Source organism: Calonectris borealis, chromosome 13, assembly GCF_964195595.1.
Source record: "Calonectris borealis chromosome 13, bCalBor7.hap1.2, whole genome shotgun sequence".
NCBI classification, from domain to species: domain Eukaryota; kingdom Metazoa; phylum Chordata; class Aves; order Procellariiformes; family Procellariidae; genus Calonectris; species Calonectris borealis.
Genome location: NC_134324.1, coordinates 9,250,668 through 9,265,100, shown reverse-complemented (window position 1 = coordinate 9,265,100; position 14,433 = coordinate 9,250,668). Strand labels below are relative to the sequence as shown.

General features: G+C 49.7%; 1 protein-coding gene across 1 annotated transcript in view; it reads right to left on the bottom strand.

Moving 5' to 3' along the window:
• Positions 1-362: 362 nt before the first annotated feature.
• Positions 363-14,433, bottom strand: part of GPC3 (glypican 3) — a 152,752-nt gene continuing 138,681 nt past the window's right edge. Inside the window, exon 8 of the mRNA XM_075162044.1 lies at positions 363-1,527. Within this exon, the coding sequence (XP_075018145.1) occupies positions 1,352-1,527 (176 nt within the window). The 3' untranslated portion in view covers positions 363-1,351. The remainder of the gene's footprint in view (positions 1,528-14,433) is intronic.

Below are 14,433 nucleotides of genomic sequence, written 5' to 3'. Positions count from 1 at the left end.
CTACTTTCGCCCAAACATAAAGTTGCTTTTGAAAAGGTCTGAGGCACACAAATATTTAAAGCATGCACGTGCGTGTGAGTGTGTGCGTGCATGCGTACATGCACACACTGCAGCTTAAGATACTGCGGATATAATCACTCTAGTAAAGGCAGCATCTTAAACAGAAATATGTAACCATTTTGGCCAGGAACCAAACCAAACCCAACACTCCCTGGCCCTAGCCCATCCGTTTCATCAGAGTAAGCCAAGCCTTCCCGTGGTGCCCCCGAGCCGGGCACTGATGACCTGCCCAGGCTGCCACTCCAGGAACAAGGCAGAGCATCGCCTCGCACACATGGGAGGCTATTTCCAGCGCACCGTTTATAGACCAACCGACCTTTATTTTAGAGATAGCTTAAGTAAAGTAACATGCAAAGAAACACGTAAGAGTCTCATCCGCCTCGGGCTCCTGCAAATCCTTTTCTTTTCCTCCCTCGTAGCACAATGCGTTGGATCCCTGTTATTCATCCCTGTAAAGCACAGCCTGTACATCCACACCGTCTGTCCTTTGGCTGGAGCTGTGTTTGCAGATTTCCCGTGGGAAAGGAGGTGCTTCACTTCTGAAGAATAAAACCAGGGCATTGCATGGGCCACGGGGATGCCGGAGGGGACTGGCTGCCTGCACGGAAGGGCTTCGCAGGACCTGGCTGGGAGGCAAGCGGCAAAATCACCTGCAACTTGCCACGATGCAAGTGTGCTTCGTGCCCACGAGAGCACGTCTCCACGACAATCCTGGCGCACGACAACTCCTCTTCCACAACATCTTTCCTCCTGCCGTATGTCTGACCTTCTCCCTCTCCTGTCTTCACACACCCTCCATATTATGTGCCTGGCCAGATTCCTAGGGTTGAGCCCTGAATTTGGAGAAAGTACAAAAACTGCTTGAACTACAGACAAAATCTGTATGAAGTCAGCTAGGATCAGGGGTCTGATATTTGCTGAGAGTATTTCATAAATCGTAGCTGTTCTGTACCCCATGCACATTCAAACAACTCAAGATGAAATATGGTCTTCAACTTAACAGCAACGGAGACCTCAGTCTTCAAAAACTGCGAGGAATACAATTTAATATCAACCTTCTTATATTACACAGGATTGTCTTTAAAAAGCACTGTTACGTATTTACTAGTTTACCATGAACAAACGGTTTTTGGGGTTTTTTTTGTGTGAAGATACCATATTATTTTATAAAACTGACTCAAGTCATTTGCCCTGTCTTTGGAAATGTGCATATATTTCAGAAGAGGTTCCGAATGTCTTCCTCGTTAAAAAAAAAGCATGGAGAGACACTGAGCGATGCCGCCGGCACCGCTCACGGCCAGCGGCCCAGCAGCAGCAGCAGGACCAGGGCGACGGCAGCGGCAGGGCCGGGACGCGGGGCCGCGCTCCCGGGGTCGCTGCTGGGGACCGCGGCGTCGACTTTGCTTTGCTGATTCAGAAGCTGCTTGTTTGCAGAGGTGTCGTCCATATCCAGGTCGTACGCCAGCTCTGAAAGTGGAAGGAGAGAGGTGGTTAATAACGGGGGGTGCGTGCCGGCGTCCTGACGCAGGGCACATCCAGCCCCCAGCAGCACCGGGGTCCCCGGGCAGCCCGTGCCGGCAGCTGGGGACAGCTGGGTCTGAGTGTGGTCGAAGGCATCATGGCAGGGGTGGATGGGCCAGAAGAGCTTAGCAAACATCTTGTTAGTCCTGCACCCAGCCCCGGTCCCAGAAAGCCTCCCGGTACCCTACACCAAACCTTATGTTTGGAAAGACCGAAAAATCACAACTATAAGGTGCCCCAGTAAGAAAACAAAAGAGATAAGGGGAACTGGCTTACTGGAGAGCTACTCCCAAAGAAAATCAGCTGAGCTTCGGAGCGGGTGTTTAGCAATGCAGATCATGTCTGCTCCCCAGACACGGCAAGGACGCGTGCAGGAGTGAGGAAATCCAAGTGAGCGCAATAGCCCCCCGAACCAGAGGCAGCACAAGGCCTTGCTCACCAAATACCTCCTGGTTTGAGGACCTGAGAAGCTCTGCATTTCTGCATACTGCAGTCATACATAACTGTGTGCAAAGTATGCTCCTTACGGCACTTTCAACACATCCATCCCATCCCCTGTCCACCTCATCAAAGCACTGGAGAGCGAGGAATGTGAATGGATCACGCACCCCGGGCATGCTGGTGTTGCAACGTGGGGACTTTGAGATGAAGCACATGCGAGCTCCAACCCAAGAAAACGTCCAGTAGAAAAGTTTTGATAGTCCTGGCAGGGAAGCATGACACTAACGGGGGAAAACCTTGTGGCAACCCATCACTGGCTGCTGAGCAGTAAGTCAGAGTCACCCTTGTCTCCCCAGGATAGGGAGGAATAAAAACGTCCAAATAGACAGTGTGGAAGGGCAAGAAACCAGCAATTCTCAGGGCTGAGAACAAAAAGCAAAAGGTGTTTTAAGATGCCATTAGCCAGATCCACCCGGGGCGTTTGTACCTGCCGAGCACCTGGAGCACGAGGGTGCACCCATGCTTGACTCAAGGCAACGGGTCCCTCGCTCCCCTTCTCGTGCCGCTGCCGTCTCCTTCTGGGGTCCAGGTTTCTCGCTCGGATGGGAATCAGTTAAGCCTGTTTGTCTCATCCCAAGAGCCTGGCCTTTGGAAGTGGAGGAAGCTGGTGGTTTCCCTCAGAAGAGACCCTGGCTCAAGCCTTTCACAAGCCCTCGTGGATCACCAGCATACTGACGGGTTTGGATCATCCCACCCCACCCCTGAGAAAGAATCCAAGAGGCTGAATAAACACTCCAGCTAAAAAACGCCGCATCAATCCAACGAGCACCATTGCCAAGGCAAACAGGCAGTATTTCTTAATCAAAAATACCCAAACACTGCAAAACAAAAGCATAACGATGTTAGCATGACAAGTGAGTCGCCCCAGGCCACCAAAGAGGGTCAGAAATGGCTGAAGGGGAGCAGATACCCATGTGCACAAAGGGCCAGGTGCAAGCAAAACCTGCCTGGTAAACTGACTTCTCCAGGAGATTCCCACAGATACTGGGATCCCTCTTCTCCACAACATTCCTGCTTTTCTTCTTAAGAGTACGGATATGCTGCTGTCCTCCAGAGCTGCACACCCGTGGGCAGAGCAGGAAAAGGTGCCACCATGAGAGGGATGCGCCAGGAGACCACCTCTGCCCATCCCGTGCTGCTTTTCAAGCACAGAAAGAAAAAATCCCTCTGGCACAAGGGATGCTCAGCCGTCGGGGCACTTTGGGAGCAGCCTGGCTGCACCACCTTATTTTCCCAAGCTCATTTCTGCAGAAGAGGTGAAGGGATTTGAGTTAATAAAATCACAGCAGATTATTTTGCAGTTGGTTGTTTTACACAACGGTACAACGTCCCATCAGGGCAACGATGGCCTGCCCTGCTGTGTTTCGGAAGGTGTTTCCACACACTCCAAAGACTCCTAAAACATAAAAGATGCCCCATGGGGTCACAGTACCATCAGGCACTTGCGTGCTTCCAGACCAGCAAACTGCAGCCGATCAGCAGAGCTTTTGGGGCAGAATATTCTCCTATTGGACATCTGAGCAAAATTTTAAAAATCCACGGTAACTGGAGTAACCGTGTAAACCGAGTAACTACTTTTGCCCTCAGTTTAGAAAAGAAATTTGAAAGAAGAGTGCTTCAGCAAGGTCCTTAACAGCACAAAGGGTTTTGACGTTCCCATTTAAAGTCTCATTCTCCGATGTTGTAATTTATGAGATGCGAGTTCCTGCGCGGTTTGCAATGCAGCAGCTGAATCGTGTTGGAAACGTCCAGCCAAAGCGTACTGAAATGATCATTTCAGACATATTCTTTTACACGGGAAATTTTCAAATTCTGGGATTTCACCTGAACTTGAGTAAGGGTAATTTTTTTAAATCATGGCATTTCACCCAAATGGAAATGGCGATTTTCTCATTCATCCCCTTTGACCAAATTAAAGAGAAGGGAACAGAAACCCTCTCGTCATCAGAGATTTGGGAGCTATTTTCCTAGCCTTGTTTAACTGCTTCAGAAGTTTAGTGCTTGGGTGTGCCATTTGTTTTTACTGTTCCTTCCATTGTTTCCTTCTCTGGGGTTATTTGTGCCCGATTGTATTTTTAGGCTTGATGGATTTAGCCATACGTCTTTTATTTTGTATTAATAATGGATCTGTAACTCTTGCAAATCCCTTTCACTTAACTTCTACTGACCTTTGGTACATAGCAGGAAAGACAAATAAAAAGTATTAGCCTCTAACAGACCAGAGGCAGCTGATAACCAGGTCCAGGCAATAATATTTAAATAAATAAATAAATAATAAAAAAAAATAAATAAATAATAATAATAATGATAATAATAATAATAATAATAATAATAATAATAATAATAATAATAATAATAATAATAATAATAATATTTCAAAACCAGGAATCCAAATTAGCAAATGTTCCTAAGCAGGTGCTTCTTGAGAGGGCTTCATTTCAGTTTCCAGCCTTCATTAGGATCCCTGATTAGTCCAGGTCACCTCACCCCTGCACCTCCTGCTCCCACAGCCGCCGGGAGAGAAGGAGCCCTGGCACCAGGGATGGAGCTGCAGGATGGCTGGGGGGGGTAACAGGTCCCACATACGCCATTTCGGTCACTTCTGCCCAAAACTCTGCCTTTACGCTGCAAAATAACCCGAGAGAAGCTGCTCCTCCGCCTCCCCGCTCCCCAGCCATCTTCTGCATTAAACATCTCCACCGCCCCAGCTGCAATCACCCGCTTAATTTGCAGCAGTTTCTGCTACAAAGGGGCCCTCTGGCCTGCAAAAGCTTTTTTTTTTTGGGGGGGGGGGGAACTAGGAAAATCTGTTTCTGTTTATAATCAGTTGGAGTCCAGAGGGTATTACCAACAATCTGCACTAATTACGTATTCAATCTTCACTCATTTTGGCCCCTCTTGTCCTCTGGGCTGTGGATTAGATAATCCCCTTAAAATAATAGTCAATCATTAGCTCTGCTTTTTTTTTTTCCCCTGCATGCAAGCCGAGCGAGCGTGCCACGCCGTGTCCCGCAGCCCTTGCGCAGCTGGTGAAAGGTCTCCAGCCGAACACAAGCCGGTCCCTCCGGAAGCATCTTTTGTAACAAAACCCCCTCTAACACAAAGCTGCTGCGCTTTGCTCCCAGGACGGCAAAAGCTTCAACGCTCTCGCAGCACGGCTGACAAAACCTGCCGCCGGCTCTGCAACACGCGCTTTCCGCAGCCGCAAAATGAAGCGGCAGCGTTTTTCTGTGGATTAGGACTAGAATTAGGCGTACCGACTCTGTGCGAGTTTATCGGGCAGGAATCATTAAAAAACTCTTCTTGCTGAACTCTTCTTGCTAGTTTGGGAGACGGCTACAGAAGACGGGTGAAGCGGGAGGAGACTGGTTTTGAGTTGGTATAATAAGTCCCACGGCAGCTGGCGCAGAAGCCGGGAGGATGAGTACCGGCACGCAGGCAGCGTTACGGCAGGCATTCCCCTGCCAAATCCACCGCTGCCTACCGAAACACCCCTTTTCACCCCTAAAAAGGCAACACAGTCTTAAGCAAAGAACTGATAGCAAATGCCTCTCTGGCAAATGACCTCCAAGAGGACGGTGCCCGGCTCTCGCGGGCTGGCTCGGCTGCTGCCCAGAGCCCGGAGCCAGGGAATGCCATCTCGCAGGCAGGCATCTGGGCTGCCCGCCTGCCAAGCCTGCCCCGGCAGATGGCTCCAGCGATGGACCTAATATAGTAACAGAGTCGTAATTGATGGCCACGCATGACAACCACCTCGTGGTGTCACTTGATAGCTCTGCTGGTGCCCCGTGCAGCAGCAACGGGTGCACAGGGGATCCCCCCACGGGCAAAACCATTGTGCCTAACGCAGCGTTTCACCAAACAGGCTGCCGAGTGGGTCAAAGTACTTGCGGGGACGTGGTGGTGGCCCTTGGTTGCAAAGGATGGAAACTCTGTGGTGTGAAGGGACTAGGGAATGGATCGTGACCACGTGTTTCCAATAAGCACAAAACGCATCGAGTAGAAATGGCAGAGAAAAGTAGGGCAGCTTGGCAAGCTCCTGCAGCTCTCGTGGTCAGTTGTGAACATCTGCCTGCACGTGTCCTTCAGGGCTTGTCTAGGAACGCACATGCTACCATCACCAACGAAAATTACAATCTCTGGGGTGCGTTGCTTTATTTAACTTTTTTAGGCAGCAAGCCTCATCAGTGTGGGGCACAAGTTGCCAATAGATGCAGTAGACTCTGGCTGTCTCCAAAGCAAGACTGGATTTCTTAAAGGGAGAGGTGTTTTGAGTCGAGCCCAAGCTGTTGACTCATTACAAGGCAAAGCATAAGAGCCTGTAATCCCACAGATCAGACTGCCTGACCCTGGCTCCCAACTCTCTCCATCTCTACAGCACCAACCACTTCACTCTCACAGGTGCTTACACCTAAAATCCAGAAGAACGGTCCAATTTCATCCCAAACTCTTCCTGTTGGAACACCAAAAGCTCTGCTCACCTCAGCCTCCAGCTACCTGGCTTTCTCATGCAAACAGCTCATGCTACAAACACACCTCTGCATCCACAAAGACAACGTCTGAACCAATCCATGGAGTTACACAGCCACGACTGCGCGGAGAGAGCCGGGATCCCCAACCCTCTGCTTCCCCAAAACACCTTAAACTCTTCCAAACACCTAGCCAAGCACGGTTTCATCTCACCAGGGAGGTTTTGCCCTCTGGCTTATTACCACTAAAATCCTGGAGCACCAACAGGTTTGCCAGTTGTCTTCTTGCGCAACGAGCTGCAACAGCCCAGCCGTAGGTGCGGCCGCGCCAGCGCGTAATTAAAGCGCTGAGCCAGGGCTGGCCGCGATGCTTGTGTTGGCACAGTTGTGAGATCACCGAGATGGATGCGCAGCATGTGCATGGTCTTGTGCCTCTGCTTTTCCACCTCCTCCGCAGCAATTTAGGAGGTGCGGCTCTTGGCAATACGGATTTGGAAAAAAAAGAAGAAAAAATCTGGCTTAACACCATCCCGCTGCCGTCGGCAACGTGGCCGAGGGAGCCTGGCGCAGCTCAGCAGCGAGCGGTAAAACCGATTTCCTGGGCAGAAACCCAAGGGAATTGGGTTTGGGATTGCTGATTTGCAAACCAAGACTTTTCCCCTGCTTGCCTGTTCGACGCGTCCCAGCTGCCGGCGTGCCGCTGATGGCCTGCAGCGCCTGTTCGCGAGCGACCCGAAGACCGCAGGCACCACCGCCAAACCAGCACCCATTCGGCGGAAGTTCCCCCAGGATTGAAGCAATCTGGAGGCTGCACCCAGGTTGATTTGGGGGGACCAAGTCATCCAGCACAGAGAGATGAGGAAGCTCCAGCTCAGCCCCACACCAGGGGTGCAACCAGGTGCTGCTCGGGGTACACGAGGCAATCGGCCATGAGCTCTGCGAGGCAGCCAGTACACACACCCCGGCTCCCCAGCCTCCAGCACTACCACAAAAGTCTTGTCCACAGATGTCCTCGAGCTTTTGATGGAGCAAAGGGACAAAACACCCCCAAAAACCCCACACATCACATGGGCAGAGGGGCTGCATCATGACCCCAATTCAAGCGACTACTCCTCCACCCCACCTTGGCCAGCGGCTGGAGGGGAGGAAGGGCTATCATTTATGACCTGGGCCTGTGTTTACTTTGAAAACGTACTCATTAAATTCCTCTTTGCTCCTTGGTGTGCTCTAGATTTACCCCGAAGAGAATCTGGCGTCTGCAATTGCATTAATCATTTTCCCTTTGGCAGCAAGTGAAAGAGTTTCTGAACTGTACTCGCAGAGCGGAGCCACAAAAACGTGTTTAGCAAAACACGCTCATGTAATCTATTAAAAATTAACAAATCTCATTAGCATTATTAATTGGAAGTGCCGGAGTCCTTGTACTTTGATGAGGAAGCAGCATGTCCCGGTCTGATATCCAGCTGTACTGTCCAGAAAAAGAGCTGCTACCTAAAGGAACTTAGGAGAGAAGAGCTGAAAAATAGGAAGCTGAACATGGACAGCCAAAAGCATCTACAAAGGCAGGAGTCAAGAAGAAAGAAAGAGGGAAAAAGCTGAAAACAGAAGAGTATGAATAGAAGTGATTTCTGAGGCAGCAATATAGGACTGGGTCAAGCCATGTCCCTGCAGATCCCCCATGTATCTCAGCCCACCAAGAGGTGCAGTCACCCTCTCCCTACACTGACCTCTGGAGACCTTCAAGGTCTAAACCCACAAAGCGATCCCTTCTGGTCACTGCTGTCACCTGCGGCATCTCAGGACAGTCTTGATTTTGGGAGGTAACGTTCCCAGTGATAACGGAGCAAAATGGGAGCCTCATATTTCCTCTAATGACTGAAAACAACGTCATCACATCAAACTGAAATTTTCTCCTTCATCTTTGTTCTCCCAAAAGCTCTTTGGATATGACCAGGACAGGCAGCTCTTGCTTGCTACCTGCTGCCCTTCAACTCTCCGAGCTCAGGACACTTAGTGACATTCACGTCCTAGAAGGACCCACTAAGATGCAGTCCCTAGGGGAAGGGCAAGGGTCCCTGCCTTCCAGATGCCGGCTGCTAAAAGCAGTCCTCGAGGCAGAAGGATGTTTCTCAATGTTTGATCAGAAAACCCATGGTGGTGTTTCGGCACCCAGGAACATCTGACATCTTCCTTCGTGACTCACCGCCTGCAGAAACCAGACTTGAACGGGGCCCAGGCCACGGAGACCGGGGTTGGTGGCATTCATGCTCCAAGCAGGCAACCAGAAACATGCCTCTTCGATCAAAAGGGACCAGGACTTTGTGCAACGTCTACGCTTAGTCAAAAATCCCTGGACATCCATCATTCCCTTATAAGAAGGAAATGGAAGAAAGGCCAAACACTCATATGCCAATTATATCCCTTATAAGAAGGAAAAGAAAAATCAAAGGTGGCTGGTGTTTTGCTCCTTGAGCACGCACGTAAAGAAAGCACCTGAGCAGCGCTCCCAGCGCGGGGATCAAACTGACAGAGACTCCACCCGGCTACAACTCACGGCGCCAAGGACAATATCTAGAGTGAGATTTCGGGTGATAACCCAAGCATTTAGGTTGGGCACGGATATACCAGCTCAGCCCGCGGGTAGAGGCAGCACGTAGGCTCAGGCATGGCGGTTCACACACATCTGCTCGGCCTGCCTCCGCTCCTGGAGAAACTCCCCGAGGTTTTGTGCTCTTACACTGCCCGGGATCACCGGCGCGGATGGCGAGCCAGCTCCCCCTGCCCGTGCCGGGGGAACGCTTGCAGAGCACGGGTTGAGGTGAGAGCGCTGCCAAGGGAAGGGAGCCGAGAGGCTACAGCACCACCCGCCTTTTTTAATTGCGTTAAGCTGCTAAAATAAATAAATAAATAAATAAATAAACCCCTGGCTCTGCATTAAAACAACATTAAAGTGACTTCAGCCTATAAAAACGGGGTAAGGCAGGAGGCCCTGGGAAACAGCACCATACCCGACTTTCCCACTTTATGTAGAAAAAGAAGGGTTGGGTTCATAGGCTGGAACTTTTTAACAGCTTCAGGTCATGTTGCCTGTGCTGTGTGCTGGAAGGAGCCCCGGGAACAGCCGCTGAAGTCTGAAACCAGGACCTGGCTTCGCACTGCCTTCTGCATGGCTGCAGAGAAAGACCCAAATTAAACCCAGCTGCTCACCGGGTGCGTGTATCATCTGATGCAAAACTGGGGCTGATTCCTGCTCCCTGCCTCCCTCCCGGACCGAGAGCAAACCCTGGTCCCAAAGCACCGCTGGAATGATGGTGCTGAAAGCCGGAGCTGGATGGCGGTGGCAGCTCCGATGGGAAACATGGCATCATCCCAGCTGAGCACCAGGACACCCCAGCTGCGGTGCTTGGGCTGTGCCGGATCCATCTCATCACACTTGCTCTTTCCTGGGGGCCAACGAGCTCCCCATCATGCTTGGGGACCCACGGCTGGGATGTCAAACCAGCGTTCGTGGCTGGGACCATGGTGGAGCTCAAGGAGACCACCTCGGCTGTCCCTGCCCAGGAGGGAGCAAGGGAGGGAGGGGATCGGCCCCGGGCTCCTGCCCAGCACCTCCCCAGGTCAGCTTGTACATGCAGCCACGGAGGGTACCGGGGACGGGGCCACGCAGCCCACGTGGGAGCATCCAAATTGCTCTGGGGACACATCCATCGGCACAGAGAGCAGGTATCGGCCCAGCAGTGAAACAAGGAGATGACAATGCAAGAGGACTCCGGGGCCCAAGTCCACGAATGCCTCCCCCTCCCTCCTATCTGTAGCACTCACAGCTCAGCCTCAGGAATGTCACAATCGTGGTGGAAAATCAAAATAAAAAGGCTGTGTAATCCAGTTTGTAAATCCCTTGAAAAATACAAAATCCTCTCTAAAATGGATTACGGAGATTAGAGATAAAACTTTCCTGGAAATCAGCCTCCCTCTTCTCCCACCCTCCCAGAAAAGGGAGAAGAGACGGAGTTGTGCCCCGCACCGCCCCGCCGCACTCCTCCCCGGCCATCACCCCGGCCTCGGGGAGCAACAGCAGCTCCCTCCAGCCCCTGAAAACAGCACAGCTGCTTCTACCCGATCTTGCCCTAAACACTATTTTGGGGCATTATCTGCTGCATTTACCTGAGCCTACGGGCAACACGCATCAGCGGTAGGAAATCTGCCTGCATCAGGGAGAGGAGGAGATGCCTGCCAGCCTCCTGCACGCTTTTTGGTCCATCCCTTTTCCGAACAGGCTCCAAGGGACCGTGCAATGTGCTGCTGCCGTTTTGTGAGCTGCAGGAGCTGCACCCAGGCCAGCGGATGCCCAGCAGAAAAATGTCCTCTTAAATCAGGGTGGTCTTCTAAAAATCAAGATGTTTCACTTGGCTGTGCCAATGGTGACAACATTATCAATGGGAGAAAGGCCAAACACTCATATGCCAATTATATCAAAATATAATTGGCATGCCATTATTAGTCTGATAAATTAAAATCAGCATTTTGTTTAATATTTTGACTCAAGTATCCACAATCAATGGTGGCAGAACAATTTTCTGTTGGGAATTTTTATTTCGTGAGAGTTTTTGTGCTTTCATTCTTATTTGGAACAGGAAAAAAAAAAAAAAGATTGCAATATTAGCATTCCCAGCAGAGCACGCATTCAAGTTCCTGACCTGTTATTGCTCAAGGACCGCTGCAGCTGCAGATGCCTGTTTGGAGCTACAGTTAGGTCACTTTGAATGATGCTCATAGAATAAGGATCAAAACACTTACAGCTTGATCAAAAGGACATTTTATGAACATTGCAGCCCGAGTTAAGTGCTGATGTGAATACTTACGTTCGCCCTTACATTAACTCAGCTCAGTTCTAATAAAATTAACACCCTTTTAAATAACGCACTCAATTTTTATTTGTTTCATGGTTTTGTGCCTTATGGCTTTGAAAACGTATCCTCAAAACCTTTCCATCACTCTGGGAACGTCTAGCTGCGTTAGGATCTGGAAATCAACTTTTTCTCCAGAGGAATAAGGGGGGTTGCTGCTTTGTATTGTTGCTCCACCTGCCCTAACCTGAATTTATCCACCAAAGGTTGTTTTTTTCCCCCACAAAAAAGGGTAACACAGCCAGACTCTTTCATTTCCCAGTAGGAATTACTACCTGTAAATAAACAACTAAAAGCCAATCTACAAGCACCAGCAGCATCAATGCTCCTTTGAAAAGAGACAACAGAAAAAACAAAGCAGGGAAAAATCCAGTCTCTTTTCTGCATTTCACTTGCACATTAGAGGCAAAATGAACTTCCCAGTCCAGGACAGGGGACGTCTTATTGGTGCAATACAGCCGGTTAACTGTTCTTTAGAGATATTCATCTCAAAAGCCAGAACAGAAAGAGCATTTTCCCCCCTTTTATTTATTTATCTTTTTTTGTGCCAACTCACCTTAGCTGAAAAGCACATTGAGATTGTAATTATGGGAAGGCCTCATCTAGTAGATTTGTAAACTCAGCTATCGGCTTGAATTACTGGAATTAGCAAGGCTAATTTAATGTCACTGTTCAAAATAGCTCAGATTTGGAATTTCTTAATGGCCTTAGGAGAAGGAGTCTTTATGCATACTGCAATCTAGGCTTCATTCTTAGACTAAATTCCTTCTCATAGATTTTGTGAATGCCCTGTTTTGTAGCCAACACAAACTCTGTCCAGTAAAATAATGTAAGGACTCAGAATGAAAAGAGATTAGCTGTTCCCTGCTCCTGTTATTTTAAAGCAGAAATAACTTTGGCTTCTACTGATTCATAGACAAAGCTTGAAATGCAAAGCATGCTCAACTCCAGATTCAGCATGAAAAGGACCTTAAAATATTCCCGAGTGCAAGTAATGGACTTATTAGAGGGATGAAAAGAGGCACTTTTCACAGAATCCCAAGTTCTTTAGTCCTGTCATATCAATAATCTTCCTTAAGAATTTCATTCTATTTACATTTCTTTCCCTTCCAAATATCCTGCCTGACTCCTATAAAATACAACATTTACGCTTTTAAAGCGTTAATTTCTTTCTGTTAATGCTCGGCGGCAAGTGGTGTAAAATGTCTGCAGATCACCCAAAGCCTGCGACGGGCATCAGGACAGCATGTGACAGGGAACAACTCTGTACAATGTGCAGTTTTACACCTGATAATTGATAAATGAGGAGATAACTTCAAAGACTTGGTTAAAAGGATCATCTTTAAATACTGTTGATTGTGCTGGAACTCAACGTACCTGCAATCTGTTCTCCTCTCCTCTATGTTCAACACCCACAAAAACAATGCTGACAACGAGGAAAAAGAAAAGCTTTATAGATATCAGGAAGTAAACCTGCCTGGCTGTCCTTAAGCTACCAAAATATACTATTTTTTTTTCATCCAGTTTGCTTAGTCTTTGCAGGATGGTTTAATCTAAAGCCAACACTAAACAACTAGTGGCGATTTTCCCTCTTTGTTTGAAGAAATGGCTGAAAAACAAAGGTATGAAAACAAAGGTATTTCAGGAACAAATTACAAAAGCCTGTGTAGAAACACCGGGGAAGCAGATGGAGATGTCCTCTTTTTGAGGAGAGAGGGGAGATTTTTTTCTCCTCTTGGCTCCATGTCCCTGTGACAATTTGCACCGGTCGGAGAGCGTCGTAGCATGGAGGGGATAGAAGATGTGTTGGGCTACATCTGCCCATGGCCCCCCCCCGAGACAGCACCGGCAGAGACCAAAAATGCCCAAAACACCACGATACGACGAGCGGCCATGCCGGGACAGATGTGGTACTGGCCAGTGATGATTTTCACAGACCCAACCGTGCAGTTTTTCTCTGGAAAGGCAAAGCACAGCCATTGCACGCTGCCTTTCACCCAAGGGTCTCAAAGCACACTGCAGGCATTAATTACGCCCTCTGCTTTGCAGAGATTAATTAAGCACTGAAGCCTCATGGTTCCCGAGAGCCGAGCGCAAGCCTCCATTCACTAATGGCTAAAACTGAGCCAAGGTTGCAACGAGGCTTCACGAGCACTGATGGGCGAGCAGGGAAAAGCACCTCTGAGTACCCCGAGACGCTCTGCAGCAGTGGCCTCCTCCTCCTGGGATGCTTCTAATTCCTTCGGACACGTCCCAGCAAGTCCCCCTGTGAAGGTTTTGCTCCAAAAACACTCTTTATGGCAAGGCATGGAAACCAGAGAGACACCAGGGAGCAGGGAGGGCGAGGAGCCGTCCCGTCCCACAGCCATCTTTCAGTGCACCCACTCAGCCCCTCTTTCTAAGGACACGCCAGCAGGTCTCTGATGCTAGTGGGTCATTTTTCATAATGGTTAACTTGCAGCCCTGATGAGACATCCCGTGTCTGTCCACCAAGAAGCAACAGAAGCTCCTCAAAACATCCTCATTGCCTCCTCGTGCGCCGCTGGCTGCCGGGCTGCTGTGTCACCCCTCCCCGGGTGGGACAGGCTGCAGAAGACCACCAGGCTGCCTTTTTCTGCCCATCCTCCCAACCCATCCAGCTGTGAGAGATGTCCCCAGCAGCCCTGCCAGCAGAGCCATGGGAAGGTACCCTGACATGCATGGGTGCTTCGAGATGCTCCAGAAACCACCCTTGCTGCGGCATTTGCAGAGCTGGCATCCTTTGCTGGGTCAAACCCACATGCATCGCATGGGACTCGTGCAGCCTCGGTCGCTCCTCGGAGGCCTCCCGTGATGCTCTAGCAAAGCTGCAGGGAGAGGCAGGGGCTGAAGCCACAACGCTGCGGTCACCTGCCTGGATGACTTTGTGTCTTCTCTGAAGTTGGCCAAGCCTTTTGCCCAGGGCACAGGTGCCAAGCAATGATGGATTTAGACAA